Raw genomic sequence first — 21,921 nt, forward strand, 5'->3', positions numbered from 1 at the left:
AAGCTCATCTGATGTGAAGAAATTGCACTATAATTTCTACATGTCTCTTGAACCACATTATAGCGATAATTTCATGCCAGGCTAATTCTCCCTTGAATGTAAAACTACTTTACTACAATATAAAAATGAAAACATATGGACATATACTTTTCTTCATATCCAAAGAATTTTAAAAAAATAGACTCAAATGTTAATAGTTTACAGAAGGCTAATATATTCAATTAATTTAAAGTGTTATTTAGGGGGAACAAAATGTAAATAAAAACCTTAAAGGCAAGAGAAGTTATATCAGACTTATACTGTGAAGACTTGAGATAATTTAGGGATCAGGATTTGACCCGTGCATGGCACTATCATATTATAGTAGCATGGAACTACTAATTTAATTTATATCTCAATAAACAGAACTGAATGTCAAAAGATTAAAAACCTACATTTACAATGAATAGGTAGTTGCATTATTACTTACAAAAAAAAAATCTAAGAGTATTGGCAACTAATATGAAACTTGATGGGAAATGGTCTCTTCTCTGGGAATATTTCCCATAATGCCATAAAACAAGCTGAGTGCTCCAGTGGCAACACTCACACAAATCAATGTGTGATACTAAATGCCTAATGTTAGGCTAGGTATAAAAATTTTATGTTTTATATCCATATATAGCATATACACACCAAGGTGCCTACATAAAATAAAATAGAAAAGTCCATTAAGCAAGTCAGCAATGAGGCGTCATCTGTGAGAAAGCATTCCAATAAGCATTCAGCCAAGTTAGCGAATTATGCAAGTCAATGGGGTTATGAAGTGCAAATCTATTGAAGGAAAAAAGGCTTTTCAATAAAGGTAAGTTTCTAAAAAGCCCTTAAAGTATTTTCTCTTAAACAGAAACCTACCAAAAGAGTCTCTATTCTTGATCCCTCCCCAGAGTAACAAAAATTATTTGTTAAATAATTTATTAAAGTATTTTTTAAATCCCATTTTAATTTTCTTTCCAAACATACACATACACTCAAAGCACCCGCAAAACCCTGTTTCTGTAGTTTTCTAAAAACGGGGTGCTCCTTAGGAATAAAAGCAGAGGCCTAGTTTGTACTTAAAGGCATTTTCTATATTTGAAAGAAATCTGAAGTCTGCAGATACGCAGGGCTCTCCTAAAGTTGTTTTAGCTTCATTAGAAAATTATTTTTCACCTGACTCAACTGCCTGTCATTCTGTCTAGTTTTCAGTTCCTCACAGATTGGTACCAGGGTAAGAATAAAACGAGAATTTTATGTTATCAGATTACTCTACAGAGGTAGTTTTTACTTCTTTGTGTCTTTTTAATAAATGTATGAGACTTAAATCAAAGGGCACCTGTAGTGCATTAATGCAAACCTTGGTGCTAGCCCCATCAACAGTGCCAGTGTATGTGGTACCAAGCATTCTCTGGAGCTCTGGGGTTGCCTTTGGGCTGCAGAGGAAGAGGAGGAGGGGAAGCACCTAAGTTAATCAGAGGAGTTCTTGATTTCTTTGAATAAGGTATTGCTGTGGAAATCCATGCATTGTCAGTAATAAAGGTGGCCCTTTAACATGATTTTCATCTTATTCAACTTTCTTGGAGTTTGAATATGGCTTAAATGAAAGGTGTAATATTTATATTCTTATATCTTATTCTTGAAATTCCTTAAAATAAGGTGTGTAACTCACTATCATTTCCTTTAATCGAGCCACAAACATCAGACGATGGCCTCAAAAGGTGCTTCAGTTGGTGATTCCATATTAATTCGTGAGGACTAAGGAAAACATGTATTACATGTCTGTTTGAACTAAGTTTTCCTGGAACAATGATTTTTTAAAAAACAACAATACACTGTTTTAAATCTGTACTAATTTATGGATTTTATACTAAGTATACCTGACTTATATGCACAGATTCAAGGTTATTTTGCTCTAGTTTATGTCTTATACACAAACATAACTGTAGCTCAAAAAAAGCAAAAACAATGAAGCAAACATATATGTACTTATTTTCAGTAGCCTAAGAGTGGGGAATGGGAGAATGGAAAGTTGAATGATACAGTTTAGACTAATTCTTATTTAGCTGATGGACCAGTGGATCACAAAACAGCAAGATTAGACCATTTTAAAAGACATAATACTATGCCATAAAATGAAAGACACTTTTTGAACACAGGTAAAAAAAAGAAAAAAAAAAGAAAGCACTTGAAAAAACCCATACTTTAATAGCATCTTTGGCATCTACCACAGCAAGGTCTCGAAGGGCCCAAGCAATCTGCCTTTTGTAGAAATCTCCTTTATCAGATTTCTTGACTTTGACCACCTTCACCTGCACAGGGCGTTCAGTTGTCACTGTTGAATGAAACACACACTTACATTAGAAATATTATTCACTTACTCATTTGTCATTCATTCATTCACTCATTGCAAATATAGCTGTCAGGTGCCTATACACTGTACTAAAAAAGGAGCAATAGTTCATAACAAATGCTATGACTGAAGAATACTCAGAATACTAATGAAAAATTCTAAATCATACTAGAGGGCCCGAGGCAGATTGCTTGAGAAATGATGCTCTTAAAACTCAGCAAGAAATAAAAGCTGATTAAAAAATGGGCCAAAAACCTTGACACCTCACCAAGAGGAGACACAGGTCACAAAGAAGCATAAGAAAACATGCTCCACAAATTAAAACAATAAGCTAGTACTACACATCTATTAATGTGGCCAAAATCTGAAACGCTGACAATACAAAATGCTGGCGAGGATGTGAAGCAAAAGGAATTCTCATACATTGCTGGTGGGAATGCAAATGGTACAGTCACTTTGGAAAATAGTTTCTCGGTTTCTTACAAAACTAAATATACTCCTACCATACAATCCAGCCACTGTGCTCTTCGTCATCTACCCAAAGGAGCTGAAAACAAATGTCTGCACAAAAACCTACACACTGATGTTTATAGCTGCTTTATTCATAATTGCCAAAACTTGAAAGCAACCAAGATGTCCTTCAGTAGGTGAGTGGATAAACTGTGGTATATCCAGGCAATGGAATGTTATTAAGAACTGAAAAGAAATGAACTATCAAGCCAGGAAAACACATGGGTGAACTCTAAATGCACAGTATTAAGTGAAAGAAACCAATCTGAGAAGGCTACATACTGTGTGATTCCAACTATATGACACTCTGGAAAAGGCAACAATATGGAGAGTAAAAAGATCAATGGTTGCCAGGAGTGAGGGAGAGATGAACAGACAGAATGCAGAGAAGATTTTTAGGGCAGGGAAAATACTCTGTATGATACTTTAATGATGGATATAAATCATTATACATTTGTCCACAACCACAGACAGTACAATACCAAGAGTGAATCCTAAAGGTAAACTATGGACTTTGGGTGACTGTGATGTGTCAGTGTAGGTTTGTTTTGGTAGCAAATATACCACTATTGTGAGTGGTATTAATAAAGGGAGAGCTATGTATGTGTGGGGGCAGGAAGGGGTATATGGAAAATTTCTATCTCCCTCTCGGTTTTGTTGTAAACTTAAAGTGCTCTAAAAAATAAAGTCTTAAAAAGTATATTAATGCTATGATAGGATCAAAAATCTAGGAATAAAGCCTTTACAACCATAAACCTTATTGAAAGGCATTACAAAAAGACCCAGATACATGGAGAACTACACCATGTTCCTGGAGAAGACTCAATTTAAAAATGCAAGACCTCTCCAAAGTGAACTACAGACTCAAAACAATTCCAATAAAAATCCCAACAAAATCTGGAACTTGACAAGTTGATTCTAAAATTTAGGTGAAAGAATAAAGTACCAAACAAGATAAAATAAAAACTAAATATAAGAAAAAACCCAGAAACAGATACACTCACACTCATCACTACAAACATGAACACAACAAATTAAAGACTATAATGTAAAAGGTAAAATTATAAAACTTTTAGAAAATAATATAGGTGAAAACTTTCATTACTCTAGGATAGGGAAGGATATTTTAAGTAAAACACCAAAAGGGGAAGACAGAAAAAATCAGATTGATTAATTTGATTTCATTTAAAATAATAAATTTCATTAAAAGACATCATAAAAAGTGAAAACATAAGCCACTAACTGGGATGCATATAAACAACAAAGGATTAGTATCCAGATTATATAAAGAACTTAAAACAACAAAAGGACAAGCAACACTACAGAAAAATGAGAAAAAGGTCTTAACAGGCAAATTTCTTTTTTTAAATTGATTTTTAGAGATAGAGTCAGAGAAAGAGAGTGAGGTCAATTTATTTTTCTACTTATTTATGCATTTATTGATTGATTCCTGTACATGCCCTGACTGGGAATTGAACCTGCAACTTGGCTTATCCAGACAACTTCGATACCTGGCCAGGGCCAACAGGCACATTTCTTAGACAAGGAAACTAAATAGATAATACATTTGTGAAAAGAGGCTCAATCTCATTATTAATTAAGGAGATCCAATTTAAAGCCACAATGAAATACTATTTCACAACCACCAGATTGAAAGTATTAATAGTCTGTAAAAACCCAAGTATCATGGTATGGTTAGTTTTCATTTTATATATATAAAATAGAAATTCTTTTGTATCTACTCAATACTCATTTAAAAAAAGAATTTTTAAGAATAAATTTGCTGGTCCAACAATTTTTCAGCTAGAGAAACAATGCGAATATTTTAAAAAGGAAAAAAAGTCCTCTAGAAAATAAAAGAATGCCAAACAAGAACCTTTTCTTACTACATACCCACCTGTGGCACACAAAAAACAGTTCTTTTTCTTTTTTCCTGCTTTGCAGACATTGACAATACTCAGTAGGCGTTCATCATTTGGTGTAAAAATGTCTCTTTGTAACGCATGCTTGATTGCTGTCATCTTTACTCAGCTGAAAAGATTCGGAATATCTATATTAAGTTCATTCTCAAAATCATTCTACCTTACATTGTTCCATTTATGATAAAAATTATCTTATTGATGGCTAATAAGCATAGGGAGAATGATTTAATACATTAATATACCTATATCAGAAAAATAAAAAGCTGAAAAAGAAATTAGAGATCCAGTGTTATCAAACTCTAAAATCTTTGGAAGTGCTCACCAAATATTATAATATAAAATGAAAAGTTAAGGAAAAAATTTAAAAACTCATGCTCAATCTTTAAATATAAATTTCTTATATAAAGATCTCTTACCACTCAATTACAACTCAACAGTAAAAAGACCAATAGCCCAATTAAGAACTGAGAAAAGGATTTAAAAAATTTTTTTTTACTGATTTCAGAGAGAAGAAGGAAGAGGGAGATAGAAACATCAACGAGACCTAGATCAGCACCTCCTACATGCCCTCTCCCAGGGATTGAGCCTGGAACCCAGGCATGTGCCCTGACCGGGAATGGAATCAGCAACCTCTTGGTGCCTGAGTCGACACTCAACCACTGGGCCACACCGGCCGGGCAAGCAAAGGATTTTAAGCACATGAAAAGATGGTCCACATCATTAACATTAGAAAAATCTAAATCAAAACCACAATGAGATACCTACCACTTTACACCCACTAGGGTAGGTAACAGTGAAAAGACAAAGGTTGGTAAAGAGGTGGAAAAAAAGGAACTCTCATACTGGCTATTATAAAATGGTGCAGCCACTTTGGAAAACAGTTTGGTGATTCCTCAAAAAGTTAAATATGGACTTAACAAATGACCCAGCAATTCCACTCCTAGGTATATAGTCAAGAGAATTGAACATTTATGTCCACACAAAAACTTGTACATGGGGATGTGCAGGAGGCAGCTGATCGATGTTTCTCTCTCATCGATGTTTCTAACTCTCTATCCCTTTCCCTTCCTCTCTGTAAAAAAATCAATAAAATATATTTTTTAAAAAAAGATGCTTTAAAAAAAAAATAGGTTTCTGCCCTGGCCAGTTTCTCAGTGGTTAGAGCACCAGCCTGTGCAGTGAAGAATCACGGCCTGATTCCCAGTCAAGGGCACATACCTTGGTTGCAGGTTCCTCAACCCCAGGGGAGTGTGTGCGGGAGGTAACTGATCGATATTTCTCTCCCCACCCCCATCCACTCTCTCTAGAAATCTATGGAAAAAATATCCTTGGGTAAGGATTTTTTTAAAAAAAAGGTTTTCATTTATCTCCTTTTTCTCATGTTATTCAACGTGTTTTTAAAAATATCAGATTGAGTTAAATATTTTTAAAAATATTTTTAATCTTATTTTTGAAAGGTATCTTTATACATATATATACATATATATAGTGTGTGTGAATATATAGTACTATTTTCCAATGTAAGTGCAGTATTTCATGTATGTGAGCCTGCTTAGGAAATTAACTTCTACTTCTGATACCATTTCTATAGAAAATGAAGAAAGTATATTTTAAGTAAATGACATAGAATGAATTTTTATAACACAAGGAGACTTGTAAACAAGGTATCTCCTTTATTTTACTGTGAAAATTTTGTCTTTGCTCCAACTCAAAAAACTGCTTTTCTTACAAAAATTAGATATTCCCTCTTTCTCCTCATCTCAGCCTCTAGTCTTCAGACCTCCTTCTCTTTCCTCTTTTGTCTACCTGACCTCTCCCAAGCTTCTTTTCAAACCTAGCCCTGGGAACAGTGTCCACTTCTCTACATCCACACTACCCCTTCAAGATCTTACTCTGTTTGTAGATAAGTTCACTCTGTTTATAATCTCCATAAACAGTATATATTTCCCCACTTCTCTTGTGCTACCATATACCACTTAAAAAGGCCACATGTCCTTGTTCACTGTATTCATTATATCTAAATCCAAACAAAGCTAGACTTTCAATGTTGCTCAGCAATTCTTTAAAATTTCCTTCAATGATTCCTCTTCCTGCTCCCCACTAGTGTTGTTGCAAATCCTTATTTCTTTCTTCCAACCCCCAACTCCAGTACCAGCCTCCTCTCTCTCTGCAAATGACTTCATCTATTCTGCAGAGAATAAAGAAGCCATGAAGTACAATTTTTACCAATTGCCTTCTTTTCCACCTCTCTCCATCTTCACCCATCTTAACCTCCATACCACTTATTACAAAATGCCCTTGTTACCAATTCCTTAATATGTTATAGGGCCTACATCTGTGTTAAAAGTTCTATTCCACCCCATTCCCAAGCCGCACAGGATACTGGCCAGTTTACTTTTCTTTCTATCCCTAGGTTTTATTAATGCAATTTCCTTTTTCTGGAATTCTTTTCTCTCTGGGAAAGTCCAACTCATCCCTCAAAATCTGTGAAGCAGTCACACATACACAATGAATAATTCCCTTTCCACTTCTCTAACACTTCCTCTATACTCTGCTAACACAGCACTTAAAACTATATTTTCTAGCTAGTTGTATTCTCCCCTCCCATTAAAAGTAGCTCCTTGTAGACAAGGACCATGTCTTACTCATCTTTGTATTCTTTTGGCAAGGACACAGTAGGCATCTAATAAATTAACTAAAATGAAAACCAAATAACATGACAATGATAACTTCCCCAAGCTTAGTTCCATCTTGCCAACTCTCACATCTGTAAACAAAGGTCCAGGTTCATTTTCTCCGCTGGGTGACAATGCTCCACGGGCTGAGGTTCTTGATGGCATTTAGTGTGACTAGTAGTGTCCAGATTTTGATCTGTCATATTTGATTCCCCTCCTCCCTTGTCAACATGAAATCTGCTACCACATTCTGTTATTTCCCCTCATCGAAACATTTTGTTCCCACTGTCAACGCACTAATCCAGGTTCACATCAATTACATTTATTTAACAGTACAATATCCGGTTATCTCTTTGCAAGCTTCCACAACCCCAAAACACTCAACAAACTAGGAATATTAAAACACAGCTTTCATTAAAACACGCTCTTGCTCAACCCTTATTAGTGTTCCCAAATACAAACCTTCCACTCCAAGCCCTGTTGTTCATTCTGGTCTTTAAATCTTTGCTTAGGTGCTTTTCCATGTGGGGAATATCAACTATCCAACCCCTAATTATATTTCGCTGTTTACATAAAGTTGATTCAATAAAGATCTTATTCCAAATTGATCTCTCCATTGCTGTGGCACTCACTGTACTTACTAAGCAGTCAAGCCTTGCTGCAAACTGCTTCATGAGAGTGTAAGCTTGTGCATCTCAAAGACTCTTAAGAGACACAGAGAGAGAAGGGGGAAGAGGGGAGGGAGGGGAAGAAGGAAAGACGCGCTTTGGCATAGTTCTGTGTTCTTTCTTAGTAGGTATTCAACGAACACCTGCTGCGGTAACCTCAACGGAATGGTAAAAACCGGCCAGATGAATGACCATTAGTGGCCAATGTTTACAACACAGTTCCTCTCTGGTTAAAAGCAACAACTGACTACGTATATGGTTCGTGGTAGAAAAAGAGTAAGAGGACTGGCCATACCTCCTAAAGGAGTTAGGCATAAGGAAAGGCACTAGGTGGCCCCCGTTCATTCAGCAAATACTGATGTCATACTACGTGCGCCAGGCACTGTTCTAGGTTACAGCGATGAACACGACAGACTAGTTCATGAAGACACCACCACCAGTGCCTCCATGGCATCTACGTCCTAAGGGTCACGCGATGAACTCTTACAGCCTTTACAAGCACCTTTCTGTAAAGACAGCGGATAGATCACTCTGTCCTCTGAAGTTACTTTCCAGATCTAAGAACCCACGTTTGACCGCGTTCCAGGGGCAGTCATACACTCTCGGCTGGCTCTCGTTTCCTGAAATCCCGCTTGATCGGCACATTTCCTGGCAAACAGCTTGTCCCTGTGAGCGTCAGGGTGGGCTGGGCCCCGTATGCCATCAAGACATCTCAGCCCGCGGAGCACCGTCACCCGGCGGAGAAAACCGTGCACGGACACAGGGAAACGCACTTAAGAGATTTAGAAGAAAATGTGTATTTGGACAAAGAAGGGGAAGGTGCTGTCACGCCCTCCTGCCCGGGTCCGAGCCAAAGAGCACATGATCAGGGCCGTTCGCCCAATGACACCTGGTTCCTGGGCGGACCCACAGTGGATGTGTGGGGACGGCTCTCCCGGCCCCAGGGCAGCGAGGAGCTGGGGAGGCTCCGGGCGGACTCTGCGTCCGACCCACAGGCGGGAGAGGAAGGGCGGCCAGAGCGGAGCGAGAGGTACCGACGCGGGCGCCGAGCCAGCAGGGGACGGGGGAGCAGCCCCGGGACCCCGGCGCCCGCGGCCCGCTCGTCCTTCCGCCGCCGGGACGACTGGGCAGCGCGGCCCGAGGCTTACCGCGAGGCCGGGCCGACCCGGCGGTGCCCAGGCGGATCCTCCCAAACCGAAAGGCGACGGGGCGGGGCGGCCGCCGCTCCTAAGACGCGCCCCTCGGTGGAGCAGTGAACGGGAAGCGGTGCAGCCACCACTTCCCACATCCGGGCACGTGATAAACGACGCCGGAAGTGGACCCGGCGGAGAAGGAAAAAGGCGGCGGTGGGCGTGGGGAGGCGGGGCAAGGCCTGGCGGAAGGGGCGTTTGGGCCTCAGGCCGTGGGGCAGCTTCCATCGCTCAGACACTGCCTGGGCGCCTGAGGATTTGGCGCTGGTGACATTACACTCTGTAGAGGAGTTATTTACCTAACAGTTTATTTAAGAAGAGATTCCGGCCGTAGCCGGTTTGGCTCAGGGGATGGAGCGTCGGCCTGCGGACTGAGGGGTCCCGGGTTCGATTCCGGTCAAGGGCATGTACCTTGGTTGCGGGCACATCCCCAGTAGGAGGTGTGCAGGAGGCAGCTGATCGATGTTTCTGACTCTCTATCCCTCTCCCTTCCTCTCTGTAAAAAATCAATAAAGTATATATTAAAAAAAAGAAGAAGAAGAAGAGATTCGGTCTAGGACCTAGATTCTAGTTACTAGAAGGTCCAGGTTGGATTCCAGGTCTGATCACTTGCCGGGGTTGCCGGCTCGATCCTCAGTAGGGGGCGTGCAGGAGGCAACTCATCAATGATTCCCTCTCATCATTGATGTTTCTCTCTCTCCCTCTCCCTTCCTCTCTGAAATTAATTTTAAAAAAATTTTTTTTTAAAAAAGAAGAGATCCGATGAAGTGTTAACGAGATGATGCCTATGCAGGGTTAAGTTTGAGAAGTATAGATGATACAAATGTTGTTTGCAAAGCAAGGGATTCATTTACGCCATAATCTTGGCACCTGTTGTATGCCAGGCCCTTTGATGGAGGAAGGGCAGCCAGAGCGGAGGGAGATGGTTCAGACATGAATCTGCCCTGAAGAAGTTCACAGTATGGTAGGGCTAAACAAGACACACACACATACACATCTATAATAATAAAAGCTAATATGCTAATTAGACCGGACAGCTGAACCACCTTCCAGATGAAGCCATGCTGCGGGGCCAAGGCAGAGGCGGTTAGAAGCAATCAGGCAGGCAGGCCAGCGGTCAGGGGTGATCAGGCAGGTGAACGGTTAGGAGCCAGTGGTCCCGGATTGCGGTCCGGGATTGCGAGAGGGATGTCTGACTGCCAGTTTAGGCCCACTCCTGCAGGGATGATCAGGCCGAAACCTGCAGTTGGACATTCCCCGAGGGGGTCCCAGATTGCAAGAGGGTGCAGGCTAACTGAGGGACGGCCCCCACCCACCACCCCCATGCACGAATTTCGTGCACTGGGCCTCTAGTATAGAATAAAAAAAAGTAATTGACCAAAGTGAGGTGTTGGGAATTCAAAGGAGTGATTTCTTTGCTCCAGTGCAAAAGCAGTGCTTTGCAAGGGTTCTGTAGGGATCCATTCATGCATGGATTCATTTATTTGACAAGCAGTGCCACCTCTATGCCAGGCACTGTGTTGGTGCTGGAGATACAAAGACAGAGACCCCACTAAGAAGAGGGCACACTCTCATTGGGGAGACAGAATTAAATAGGTAGATAAATTGCAGTATAATGTGGTAAACCCAACAACAGAGGTAGATAAGTTCCATGGGAATGCAAAAGAGGTAATAACTCACTCTGTCAGGGATCTATTCACCGAGAAAGAGACAAATGAGCTGTGCAATGTCTTCCGGTGTTTATCTAAAGATATAATTAGGTGGAAAAATCAGCAGAACGAGGGACATGTTTGCCACTGATATCAATATGCTCTAGTCCAGGGGTGGGCAAACTTTTTGACTCGAGGGCCACAATGGGTTCTTAAACTGGACCGGAGGGCCGGAACAAAAGCATGGATGGAGTGTTTGTGTGAACTAATATAAATTCAAAGTAAACATCATTACATAAAAGGGTACGGTCTTTTTTTTCAATAATTTTATTCATTTCAAACAGGCCATAGTTTGCCCACGGCTGCTCTAGTCAGTGCTACTTGGAATGCTTTTTAATTTCATTGAATAATGAAATTAAATCCCTTTTAAGACATAATCTGTGTCAAGTCCTATCTTTACAAATACCCCTGAGGTCCTTCCTGCTTGGTCCCAAAACACTTACTGTGGAAACACTTTATGTGACAATTGCATGTGCTATTGTCTCCCCCCTTTTTAAAGCTTTATGTTTACATCCCTCTTCAAAGTTGGAAAGTGAATTGCATTTCAGAAGCCTGGACTTCTTCCCCGAACTCCAGATTGTGTATCTATTGTCTCCCCAACATTTCCATTTGGATGTCTGTTAAGCATCTGAAACTTATATGTCCAAAAATTAAATTCTCCACTTTCCCCTCCCTTCCTGGATTCCCCAAAAAGTAGAGGCTGAAACAAAGGCTATGTGCAGTAGTTTATTTGGGGAAACATTCTAATGGTGGCTCTTTAGTATCACATAATAAATTCATTCTAACATTCTGGCTTCCCTGAATCTTTTAATTTCTTTTTCAGTGTTGATTCAGAATTGTTCTAACATCTCGTTTAGCACAGACTATCATCATCTCCAAGCTTAAGGAGACACCAAGGCTGTATATTAGGACTGACCCCAGATGTTCTTACTAAAACCTTAAGTCTAAAATCACAGGTAAATGGCCCATGTCATAAGTTCACCCCTGTCCAGCCTTATAACCTGATTCCTCTGGTTTAACATTCTAAATAGTCACTCTCACACAGTCCCATGGTTCCTCTTGGTACATATTAGCCAGTTCTGTAATTCCTTTTGAGTTAGTCTCATTCAGTGATTCTCAACTTGGGGTGATTTTGATCCCCAGGGGACACTTGGAAATGTCTGGAGACATTTTTTATTCTCATTAGTGGGGGTATTCTACAAGCATGTAGATGATAGGAATGCTGCTAAACAAACTATAATACACAGGACAACCCTTCACAACAACGAATTATTCAGCCCAAACTATCACTGGTGCTGAGATTGAGGAACCCTGGTCTAGATTAAGGAACCCTGGTCTAGTTCTTTCTAGAGCAGGGATTGCAATCCCCAACATAGGCTGTGCTGAGATCGGACCCTGCTTATAGGCTCAAGTCAGTGAGGGGGTGGATATTGAGAAAAATGAGGTCATTTGGGAGGCACTTTCCTCAGATATATACTTTGCAGTATTTCAAGACAAGGAGAGGCTGCTTTCCTTTGTCAGGACTAAGGGAACAACAACAACAAAAGACTAAGGGGGCTGTTGGCACACCGGGTGACTAAAACCCGAGGGTTTAAAATTATAAGCCATGTCCACACAAATGTCCACATTCTAGGTTTCAAAGTCCTATCATTTTCACAGTAGGGCCCTGGCGTTGACAATGGGTGATGTCTCAAGGCTGTGCATTAAGACTCCTTTGCAGACCTGCCACCCTTATGATTATATATTGGGGCTGATTTTTAGCACAGGCTTCTCAGTGGCTATCCTGCTTTCACAGTGTGCCATGATTTGATTGTTGGCCAAACTGAGACCATCATTTTCCTTTGTTAAGGTATCCAAAGCAGTTAACAGAAGTCAGCATCCCTTATAATTACCATTGCTTTCAGAATGCTCAGTATAATCCAATGAATCATTTTCTGTCTGCATCGAATTCCAATCTGCCACAACTGAGTAATTGTGATGCTGCTGTATGTTAGGGATCATCACCGCTTTCCATTTTCAACCACCAAACACTTAAAACCAGCAGGGGCGGGGGGTCCTTATTGTCTTGTGATCAGTTTGTAGGCTCAGCTTCCAAAATCCCAGACTGAGGGTTTGCTTTCTAGAGCCACTTTTGGTGCCCACAGTTCCATCGAATGCAGAGCTTTAGACAAAGGTAGTTTACTTGAGAATATGAGTTCAGAGAATTGAATAAGGGGCTCAGAGTAAACAAAACAGACAAGAAGGAAAAGCCAGTACAAGAATGCATTGTTCAGTTGACATATGTCATGGGCAACTGATTGGTTGATCTTGTGGTACCTTCTGAGAAGCCTCGTGATTCTGTACTGGAGTGAAGAAGAAGGAAGAGGAAAGTGTTTATGCATCAGTTTTTTTCTACCATTGGTCAAGGTTGTACCACATGCTTCTAGGTGCACATGAGTGTGCAGAGCTGGTTTCTGTAGGTATCCCAGGGAGTGAGAGAGGCAAGGTGATATTATGTTGCTCCTGAGAGAAGCTAGTTGATGCCTGCGCAGAGTTGATCATTTCACAACACGTGGAAAAAGAGGTGAGGCTGGAAGGATATAGTAGGATGCACACAAGATTTCTAAATACTGCTTCTCCCTGAGTTTGAGTTAATGGTATCTCTCTCTTCAGCTGCTCAGGCCAGTCCTGGACTCATCTCTTTCTCTCACTTCCACATCTAATCTTTCCAGAAATCTTCTTGATTCTACTTTCAAAGTATGTCCATAGTCTGACCACTCATCATCTCCATTGCTATACTTTATTACCAACATGTCTCTCCTGAATTACTGCATCCAACTAACTCCGTTTTGCTACCCTTCCTAAGGTCTATTCTTAACAAAGCTGCCAGAAGGATAATTTTTAAAACACAAGGGCAATCATGTTGCACTTTGCTAAAAACTATCCAATAGTTTCAGAGTAAAAACCAAAGTTCTTACACTGACCTATAAAACACTATACAATCAGCCCCTTTCTCCATCCACCATGACTTCATTTTCTACTACCCCCACCCTCCCCCCTGGATCATTCTCCTTTAGTTCCTTAGAGCTTTATTGTTCCTTGAAAAATCTGGGCAAACTGGATCTTTGCGTTTCCTTTTCCCTCTGCTTAGAATGGTTTTTAAAATTTAAATATCTTCATGGCACATGACTGCATCCCTTTTAAGTCTTTGTTCCAGTGTTACCTTAATGAGGTCTTCCATGATTGCCTTACTTAAAATAGTGCCCCAACATAGCATTCTTGCCTTCCTGTTTTTCTTAGTCTTTCTTCATGATACTTATTACATCCTGACATGTTAATGATATTACATCCTGACATATATTTGTTTGTTGGTTTGTTTATTTGTTCTTTCCTTTTCTTTAGAATGAAGCTTTATGAAGGCAAGGACATTTATCTCTTTTGTTCATGATGTATTCCCAGTTCTTAGAACTCAAACCAATTCACTTACTATGTTCTATGTACTATTCTAAGCACTTTCCATGTATTAACTATTTAGTTCTCACAACAGCCCTATGAGGCAAGAATTTTTTATTATCCTCATTTAAAAGACTACAAAACAGAGGCACAAATTAATTATTTAGTTCAAAGACACGTAGTAGGCACATAGTGTTTGAATGAATATCTCTTTCTGTTACCAGAGTCATTTGCATGAATGTAAAATAGTGGGAAGTACATGGTCACTGGGGTCATGCAGACCTGGGTTCAAATCTGGTCTTTACGGATTCAAAGACCACAGGTCAAGTTTCTTAACTCGTCTGAGCTTCTGTAAATTCAAAATAATAATCCCCATCCTTTGGGACCTTGTACAATTTGCTATTCCCTGTAAAGCACTTGGCACATTGCTTGGCACATAGAAAGCAGTCAATAGATGGTAGCTAGTGTTACGTGCAGGTTCCTTCAGAAGATTAAATTAGGTAGATTTATGTTCTTAAACAATGTACAATAGTCATTCAGGCCCTGAGGTCCTGCTTCCCTTTCATAGACAGAAGGCTGCATATATTAACATACATCATGTATGAGGCAATCTCATATTTGGATAGCCTGAAATAATTCTCTTATTGTTAATAGGCTCCAAGGGAAAAGTCTCTTCTAAATGGTCAAAAGTAGTGAATATTGATGATTTAACAATATTGGCAGGCTTACTGAAGTTAATTGTTTCCTCAGAGTAATCACTCGGTACTGTGCACCGAGAGAGCAGAGGTGAGAAGCTTGTGGAGACTTGATTCTAGAGCGCTCAGAGTAACCTGCACTCACTTCATTTCCTTTGGGAGGATGAAGGGGAGCTCCTTCTCCTCAGCTTGAAAGCTCTGAGAAAGAAGGACAGAAATGTTCTACTGCCTCCAGGACTCTGCCTGATGAAGCACCAGTGGGTGGGTAGTGCGACTGGCTTCGTGGACTTTGATTAGTGAGAAATTCCATGGATCTCACAGAAGAAAATTAAAAAAAATTGTTTTTATTTTATTGATTTCAGAGAGAAAGGGACAAAAACATCAATGATAACAGAGAATCATTGATTGGCTGCCCCCTGCACACCCCCTACTGGGAACCAAGCCCGAAACCTGAGCATGTGCCCTGATCCAGAATAGAACCTTGACCTCCTGGTTCACAGGAGGATGCTCAACCACTGAGCCATACCAGCTGGGCAGAAGAGACTTTTGTATAGACCACTTTACTGCAGTCCAACTGCCTCCTAATTTAAGTCTGATTGATTTTAATTTGATTATGGAGCCAAGGGGTCTTTTTATGTTTGAGAAAATTATATGGGTTTACACGATTTTATTTTTTTCTTATTCCCTATTTAGGGGACTTTTATTATGCCAGTTACTTTGATTTTTTCCCTTTCTATTTCTTAGCATTGTTCTCTTGTTATTCAGTTGTGCACATTCCTATCTAAGGAATGAACAATGTTTCAGACAAGTCAGACCATTAGCATGGACACAAAGAACACCAAGTAATATTTTTGGAACAGTAAGTATCACAGTGCTCCACTTTCCAGAATCTTTCTTTGTAAATGGCTTTAATAGTGACAGCATGGGAGAAAGAGCCTCTACTGCTTGCACAGAGAGCAATTGGTATATGTTTTAGGCTTTATTAGAAACAGATGTAAATATCCCCACATAACACTCTCCACTTATTTTTAGCTTTTTTTTCAATGTCTAAATGTTTTTATTTCAGCCATAATCTTAAAAAACAAAACAGCATTAACAGCTCCTAAGCAAATCTTGCTTCAGATTCATCACATTGACTCCAAGTGTAATACCTGAACTATCACAAGGGAATAAGCAAAGAACAGATTTCATAATTGTGTTCAGTTCTGGAGGAGAGCGAATGTCACAGCACATTTTTTTTTTTAGCTTTATAGAAGGAAGTCAGGGCTCCACTAAATGATGGTGGTAATTACCTGTGTCGCTATTAATTAAATAAATATTAAAAATAAGTATTAGCTAGATAATAGGTGCACATCCGACATAGAGAATTAATGCAGTAAGACGTACAGAGACAAGGAAGGCAAAGGTTGGCTTGTAAAATCACATTGCATCTCAAAGCTTTTTTTAATGCAGCTATCTTATTCAATGTACATATTGTGGGGTGATATTACAGTAACAGATACAGTGCTACGCTCCCCATTAACATTTGGAGAGATTCTCTTCTAAGTACACAGATCATCTCTCACCTAATTCTAAATCTCTTCTGGGAATTGGCCATAATGGACAAAAGTCTACACGTTTTGGCTTGAAGTAGAGGTTAATGATTCTCAGCATGTCTTTGTTCATAGACTCAGGTCAAGCACTGGCCATAGGATTTGCTACTCTCTCTCTGCACTTGGGGAATTCGGGAGCAATGTCATCAGCAAGCCTAGACCTGCACCCTAGAAGTGCAAACACGTCAAGATAAACATAAATGACTACACAGGCTTGACCATATTCACTTTTGCTGAAAATTAGATTTAATGTTGAATGCTCTGCTTCAAACGTGTATATTTCCTTTTCCCCAAAGAGTTATAAAGTTTTTACCATTTGTATGGATAAAATTCGGTGGGAAGATATATTTTCACATATACTAATAATAAGTGCTCAAATAACAATAACTTTCTGATAAGTAGCACTTAAGCTGTACAAAGACAAGGCTGTTGTTATTGCCATCATTACTTAATGACAGTGAGTGTGGATGATTAATTTTTACCAGTAATGAAGGCCCTTTAGGATCAAGGACTTCCTAGGAGAGGCACGGAATGAGTCCCCATGACTGTTGTTCCCTTAGAAATGTATATAAAATCTGGTACTTCCATAATAACTTGCTACCTATCTTTCCACAGATCTTCAGTCTTTCAGGCAAAATATTTAAAGTCAGCAGAAAGCAAACAGGGATAGTCAAACCATGAAATAGAAAAGCACCATGGTTAGGAGAAATTCAGTAAAAAGTGGTCTGCTAAGTTGTCCAGCCTGGGATGGTTTATATTAGAAAAATGTACAAAAACTTGATATTAGGCCCAGCAATAAAAAGTTAGTTTACCTGGAACAAATTTCTATCAATATGCTTTAAATAAAAGATTTGTTACTGAAATCTGTGGATGTCTACAAAATTTACCTTATTCTCTTGACAGTGAAACATAATGGGGTTTGTCAATATCCACAAGTATTTTTACATGGCTTAATATTCTTATCAGAGGATGCGAAGGGGAGAGAGAAGAAACATAAAATAAGGCAAATGTGCCCTGACTGGTTTGGCTCAGTGGATAGAGCGTCGGCCTGCAGACTGAAAGGTCCCAGGTTCGATTCCAGTCAAGGGTATGTACCTTGGTTACGAGCACATCTCCAGTAGGGAGTGTGCAGGAGGAAGCTGATCGATGTTTCTAACTCTCTATCCCTCTCCCCTCCTCTCTGTAAAAAATTAATAAAATATATTCAAAAAATAAGGCAAATGTGATCTGGTTTTCAGTAAGTACGTAAAAAGTCAGATTTCCTTTATAAGAATTGCATTTCAAGAAAATAAATACACGTATCTTGTATGCCTCTTGTGTATAATTCAAAGGTTAATAAGATACATCATTCCAATATAGGAAGTGGTCCCTTTTGTTAACCACAATCTGAACTTTTTACCTGAGAAGCAAACACAGAGCTAAGCTAGATGGATAGGTTTTTATTAGTTGAAGAGGCCAATGAAAGACTTGGCATAAGATTTATGAGGTTTGCCTAGCCCAGTGGCCGGCAAACTCATTAGTCAACAGAGCCAAATATCAACAGTACAACGATTGAAATTTCTTTTGAGAGTCAATTTTTTTAAACTTAAACTATATAGGTAGGTACATTGTTATTAACTTAATTAGGGTACTCCTAAACTGGCCTTTGCTAAAAACATCCTCAATCTGATTGAGGTACATTCGCTGAGGTCGACGCCTTCCAACTCTCCCATCCACACTCATCTTGTATACTTGTTTCGTCTATCTTTTGTCACCCGCACGTGATTTGCGGATGTGACTAGCACTAACCACTGCACTGAGACTGCTGACTGACTGGCTCACTCAACTCGTGCATGAATCGCGCAAGCGCCTCCCCCGCGCCGCCTGCGCCATGTCTCCCGTCCCCGACTGACCGACACCCCCCACTTCTTCTAACGCCACTCCTTCAAAATAGACTCGCCCAGGCCAAAAACCAACTTCTGCGCATGGGCCACGAAGTTTCAATCGCACTGTATGTGCACGCCCGCACGTTGTATTTTGTGGAAGAGCCACACTCAAGGGGCCAAAGAGCCGCATGTGGCTCGCGAGCCATGGTTTGCCGACCACTGGCCTAGCCTACTATCATTTGAACTATCTGCTTTGACAAAAAGGTGTTTTAACTTGTTGTCCTTAGCTAGATGGCTGCTTCATTTTCTACTCAGATAGATAACCAAGTGACTTGCTTTCAGGGAGTGAGATGCAACTAACTCATTTCCCTACATTTTGATGTTGTGTGTAGAAATCATTCAGATAGGTATTTTAAAATGTTTATTTTGGAAAATTAGTCTTACAGAGCAATTGTATAGATAGCACAGAGAGCTCCCACACACTCCCTGTCCAGCTTCCCCCAATGCTAACACCTTACATAACCATGGTACAATGATTTTAAAACTAAAAAAATTAACCTTAATATAATATCAGTAACTAACTTACAGATCTCACTCAGATTTTTCCAGTTATTGCACCAGTATCTGCTTCAGGATCTAATCCAGGATCCCACATTGAGTTTAGTTGTCACGTTCCCTTAAGCCCTCTGCAACTCATTCCTCAGTGTTATGGGTTGAACTGTGTTCTCCAAAAATCCTTATGTTGAAGTCCTAGCCCCTACTCTTTCATAACGTTACCTTGTTTGGAGTTAGGGCCTTTACAGAGGTAATCAAGTTAAAATAAGGCCCACAGAGTGGGCTCTACTTCAACATGACTGTGGTCCTCATAAAAACAGGACATTTGGACACAGATGCATGCACAGAGGGAAGACGATGTGAAGATGCAGGGGAGACGCCTGGAACACATTCTTCCCTCACAGCCCTCACAGAACCAATATTGCTGACACCTTGATCTGAGACTTCCAGCCTCCACAATCACGAGGCAATCAATTTCTGTTGTGTAAGCCACTCAGTTCATGGTGCTTGATTGGCAGCCCTCGCAAACTAATGCACTCCATCTTTATCTTTCAATGTATTGACACTCTTTTAAAAAATGACTCAATGGATGTCCCGTTACTGACGGAATTAAACTGCTATTATACCTACTCGTTTTAAGAACATGTTTTGTGTGCTTCCTGAGGTCACTTTCTTGGAGCTGCTATTGCCTGTGTCACTGTTCATATGTTCTAAACAGCACTTACCATGTGCCCAGCATTAGCTCTGGCTTTACCACTTAATTCTCTCCATCTCTTTTTGAGGTAGGAACAGGAGAAATTGTCTTATCTAGAATGGATATCTAGTCATATAATTGAGAAAGTCAATAAAGGCAGGAAATCACCCAAAATATATACACCTAAACACATTTTTCTTCTTTGTTTCCCCTCCCTTTGCCTGGCTCAGAGAGCTGATCTTATTTTATTTTATTATTTATTTTGATTACTTTTTCTTTTTACCTCCATCACCCTCTGGTAACCACCAACTTGTTCTCTGTGGCTGTGTGTGTGTTTTAGATTCCACATGTAAGAGATCATATTTATCTTTCAAGGTCCATCTATGTTATTTCAAATTAAAAGATTACATTATTTTTTATGGCTGAATAATATCTCATTGTATATATAATTGAATTGTTTGTTTTTCAATGTATATTGAATTGCATGTAAAAAGGAATATTATATACATTGTCATTTATTTTTTAAAAAATATATTTTTATTGATTTCAGAGAGGAAGAAACAGGGAGAGAGAGATAGAAACATCAATGATGAGAGAGAATCATTGATCGGCTACCTCCTGAACGCCCCCAACTGGGGATCAAGCCTGCCACCTGGGCATGTGCCCTGACCGGGAATTGAACCATAGTCTCCTGGTTCATAGGTTGATGCTCAACCACTGAGCCACAGTGGCTAGGCTACACTGTAATTTCTTTATCCATTTATGCACTGATAGACACTTAAGTTCTTTCCATATCTTGGCTATTCTAAATAATGCTGCAAAGAACATGGGATGCATTCAACTTTTCAAATTAGTATTTATGTTTTCTTCAGATATATACTCAGAAGTGGAATTTCTGGTTCATTTGGTAGTTCTATATTTAATTTTTTGAGGAACCTCCATGTTTTCCATACTGCTGCACCAATTTACATTCCCACCAGTAGTGCACAAGAGTCTTCTTTTCTCCCTTTCCAATGATTGTTATCTTTTGTCATTTTGGTAATAGCCATTCTAACAGGTGTGAGGTAATATTTGTGATTTTGATTTGCATTTCCCTGATGATTAGTGATGTCAAGGATCTTTTCATGTACCTGTTGGCCACCTGTATGTCTTCTTTAGAAAGATATCTATTTGGATCATCTGCCCATTTTTAATTGGATTGGTTCATTATTTTGTGTGGGGTTTTTTGCTATTGATTTGCATAAATTCTTTATGTATTTTGGTTATTAATTAGCCCCTTATTAGATATATGATGTTTTCTCAAATAATAAAAGTAGAAAATTTATGTTAATAGAAAATCACCATTATAATATCAAAGTAATAATTGCTGCAGGCAATATCTAGGAGTTTTATAGTTTCAGATCGTATATTCAAGTCTTTAATCCACTTTAGTTGATTTTTATGTATGGTGTAAGAGAGGGGTTCAGTTTCATTCTTTTGTACGTGGATATTTAGTTGTGTCAGAACCACCATGGAATGGATTATTCTTTCCCCTTTGAATGAGGTTGGCACCCTTATCAAAAATTAGTTGACCATAAATGATGAGTTTATTTCTAAACTCTCAACTCTATGCCATTGGTCTATATGTCTATCCTTAAGCCAGTACCACACTCTTTTGATTACTGTAGCTTTGCAGTAAGTTTTGAAAATGGAGATTTCTGGCCATTTGGGGCCCCTTGGAATTCATATGAATTTGAGGACTGGCTTTTCCATTTCTGCATACACACAAAAGCCATTGGAATTTTGATAAGGGTTGCAATTAATCTGTGGATGACTTTGGGTAGTGCTGACATCTTGACAATATCAAATCTTCCTACCCATGAACATGGGATGTTTTTTTCATATATTTAAGCCTTTTAAGATACTTCTTGATACTCTTTAGCAGAATACTAATTTAGCCAGAGCCATCTGACCCCTTCTAAAGTTTCCAAGGAATACGTGGGCAAAAGTCCCAAATGTTGAATGATTGCATTGAAACACATTTCCCTGCAATTCACAAAGCATCAC

General features: G+C 39.5%; 1 protein-coding gene across 6 annotated transcripts in view; it reads right to left on the bottom strand.

Moving 5' to 3' along the window:
• The window catches only part of EXOC1 (exocyst complex component 1), a 52,426-nt gene extending 42,978 nt beyond the window's left edge, over positions 1-9,448 (bottom strand). For 4 of the 6 annotated variants that reach the window (XM_059670780.1, XM_059670797.1, XM_059670755.1 and 1 more), the window contains exons 1-3: positions 9,292-9,448; positions 4,776-4,909; positions 2,220-2,350 (exon numbers count right to left, since the gene is read on the bottom strand). In XM_059670780.1, coding sequence (XP_059526763.1) covers positions 2,220-2,350; positions 4,776-4,899 — 255 coding nt within the window. In that variant the 5' untranslated portion in view covers positions 4,900-4,909; positions 9,292-9,448. The remainder of the gene's footprint in view (positions 1-2,219; positions 2,351-4,775; positions 4,910-9,291) is intronic. The other 2 variants (XM_059670787.1, XM_059670763.1) reach the window with 1 other exon arrangement.
• Between the last annotated feature and the right edge of the window lie 12,473 nt (positions 9,449-21,921).

Source organism: Myotis daubentonii, chromosome 1, assembly GCF_963259705.1.
Source record: "Myotis daubentonii chromosome 1, mMyoDau2.1, whole genome shotgun sequence".
Taxonomy (NCBI): domain Eukaryota; kingdom Metazoa; phylum Chordata; class Mammalia; order Chiroptera; family Vespertilionidae; genus Myotis; species Myotis daubentonii.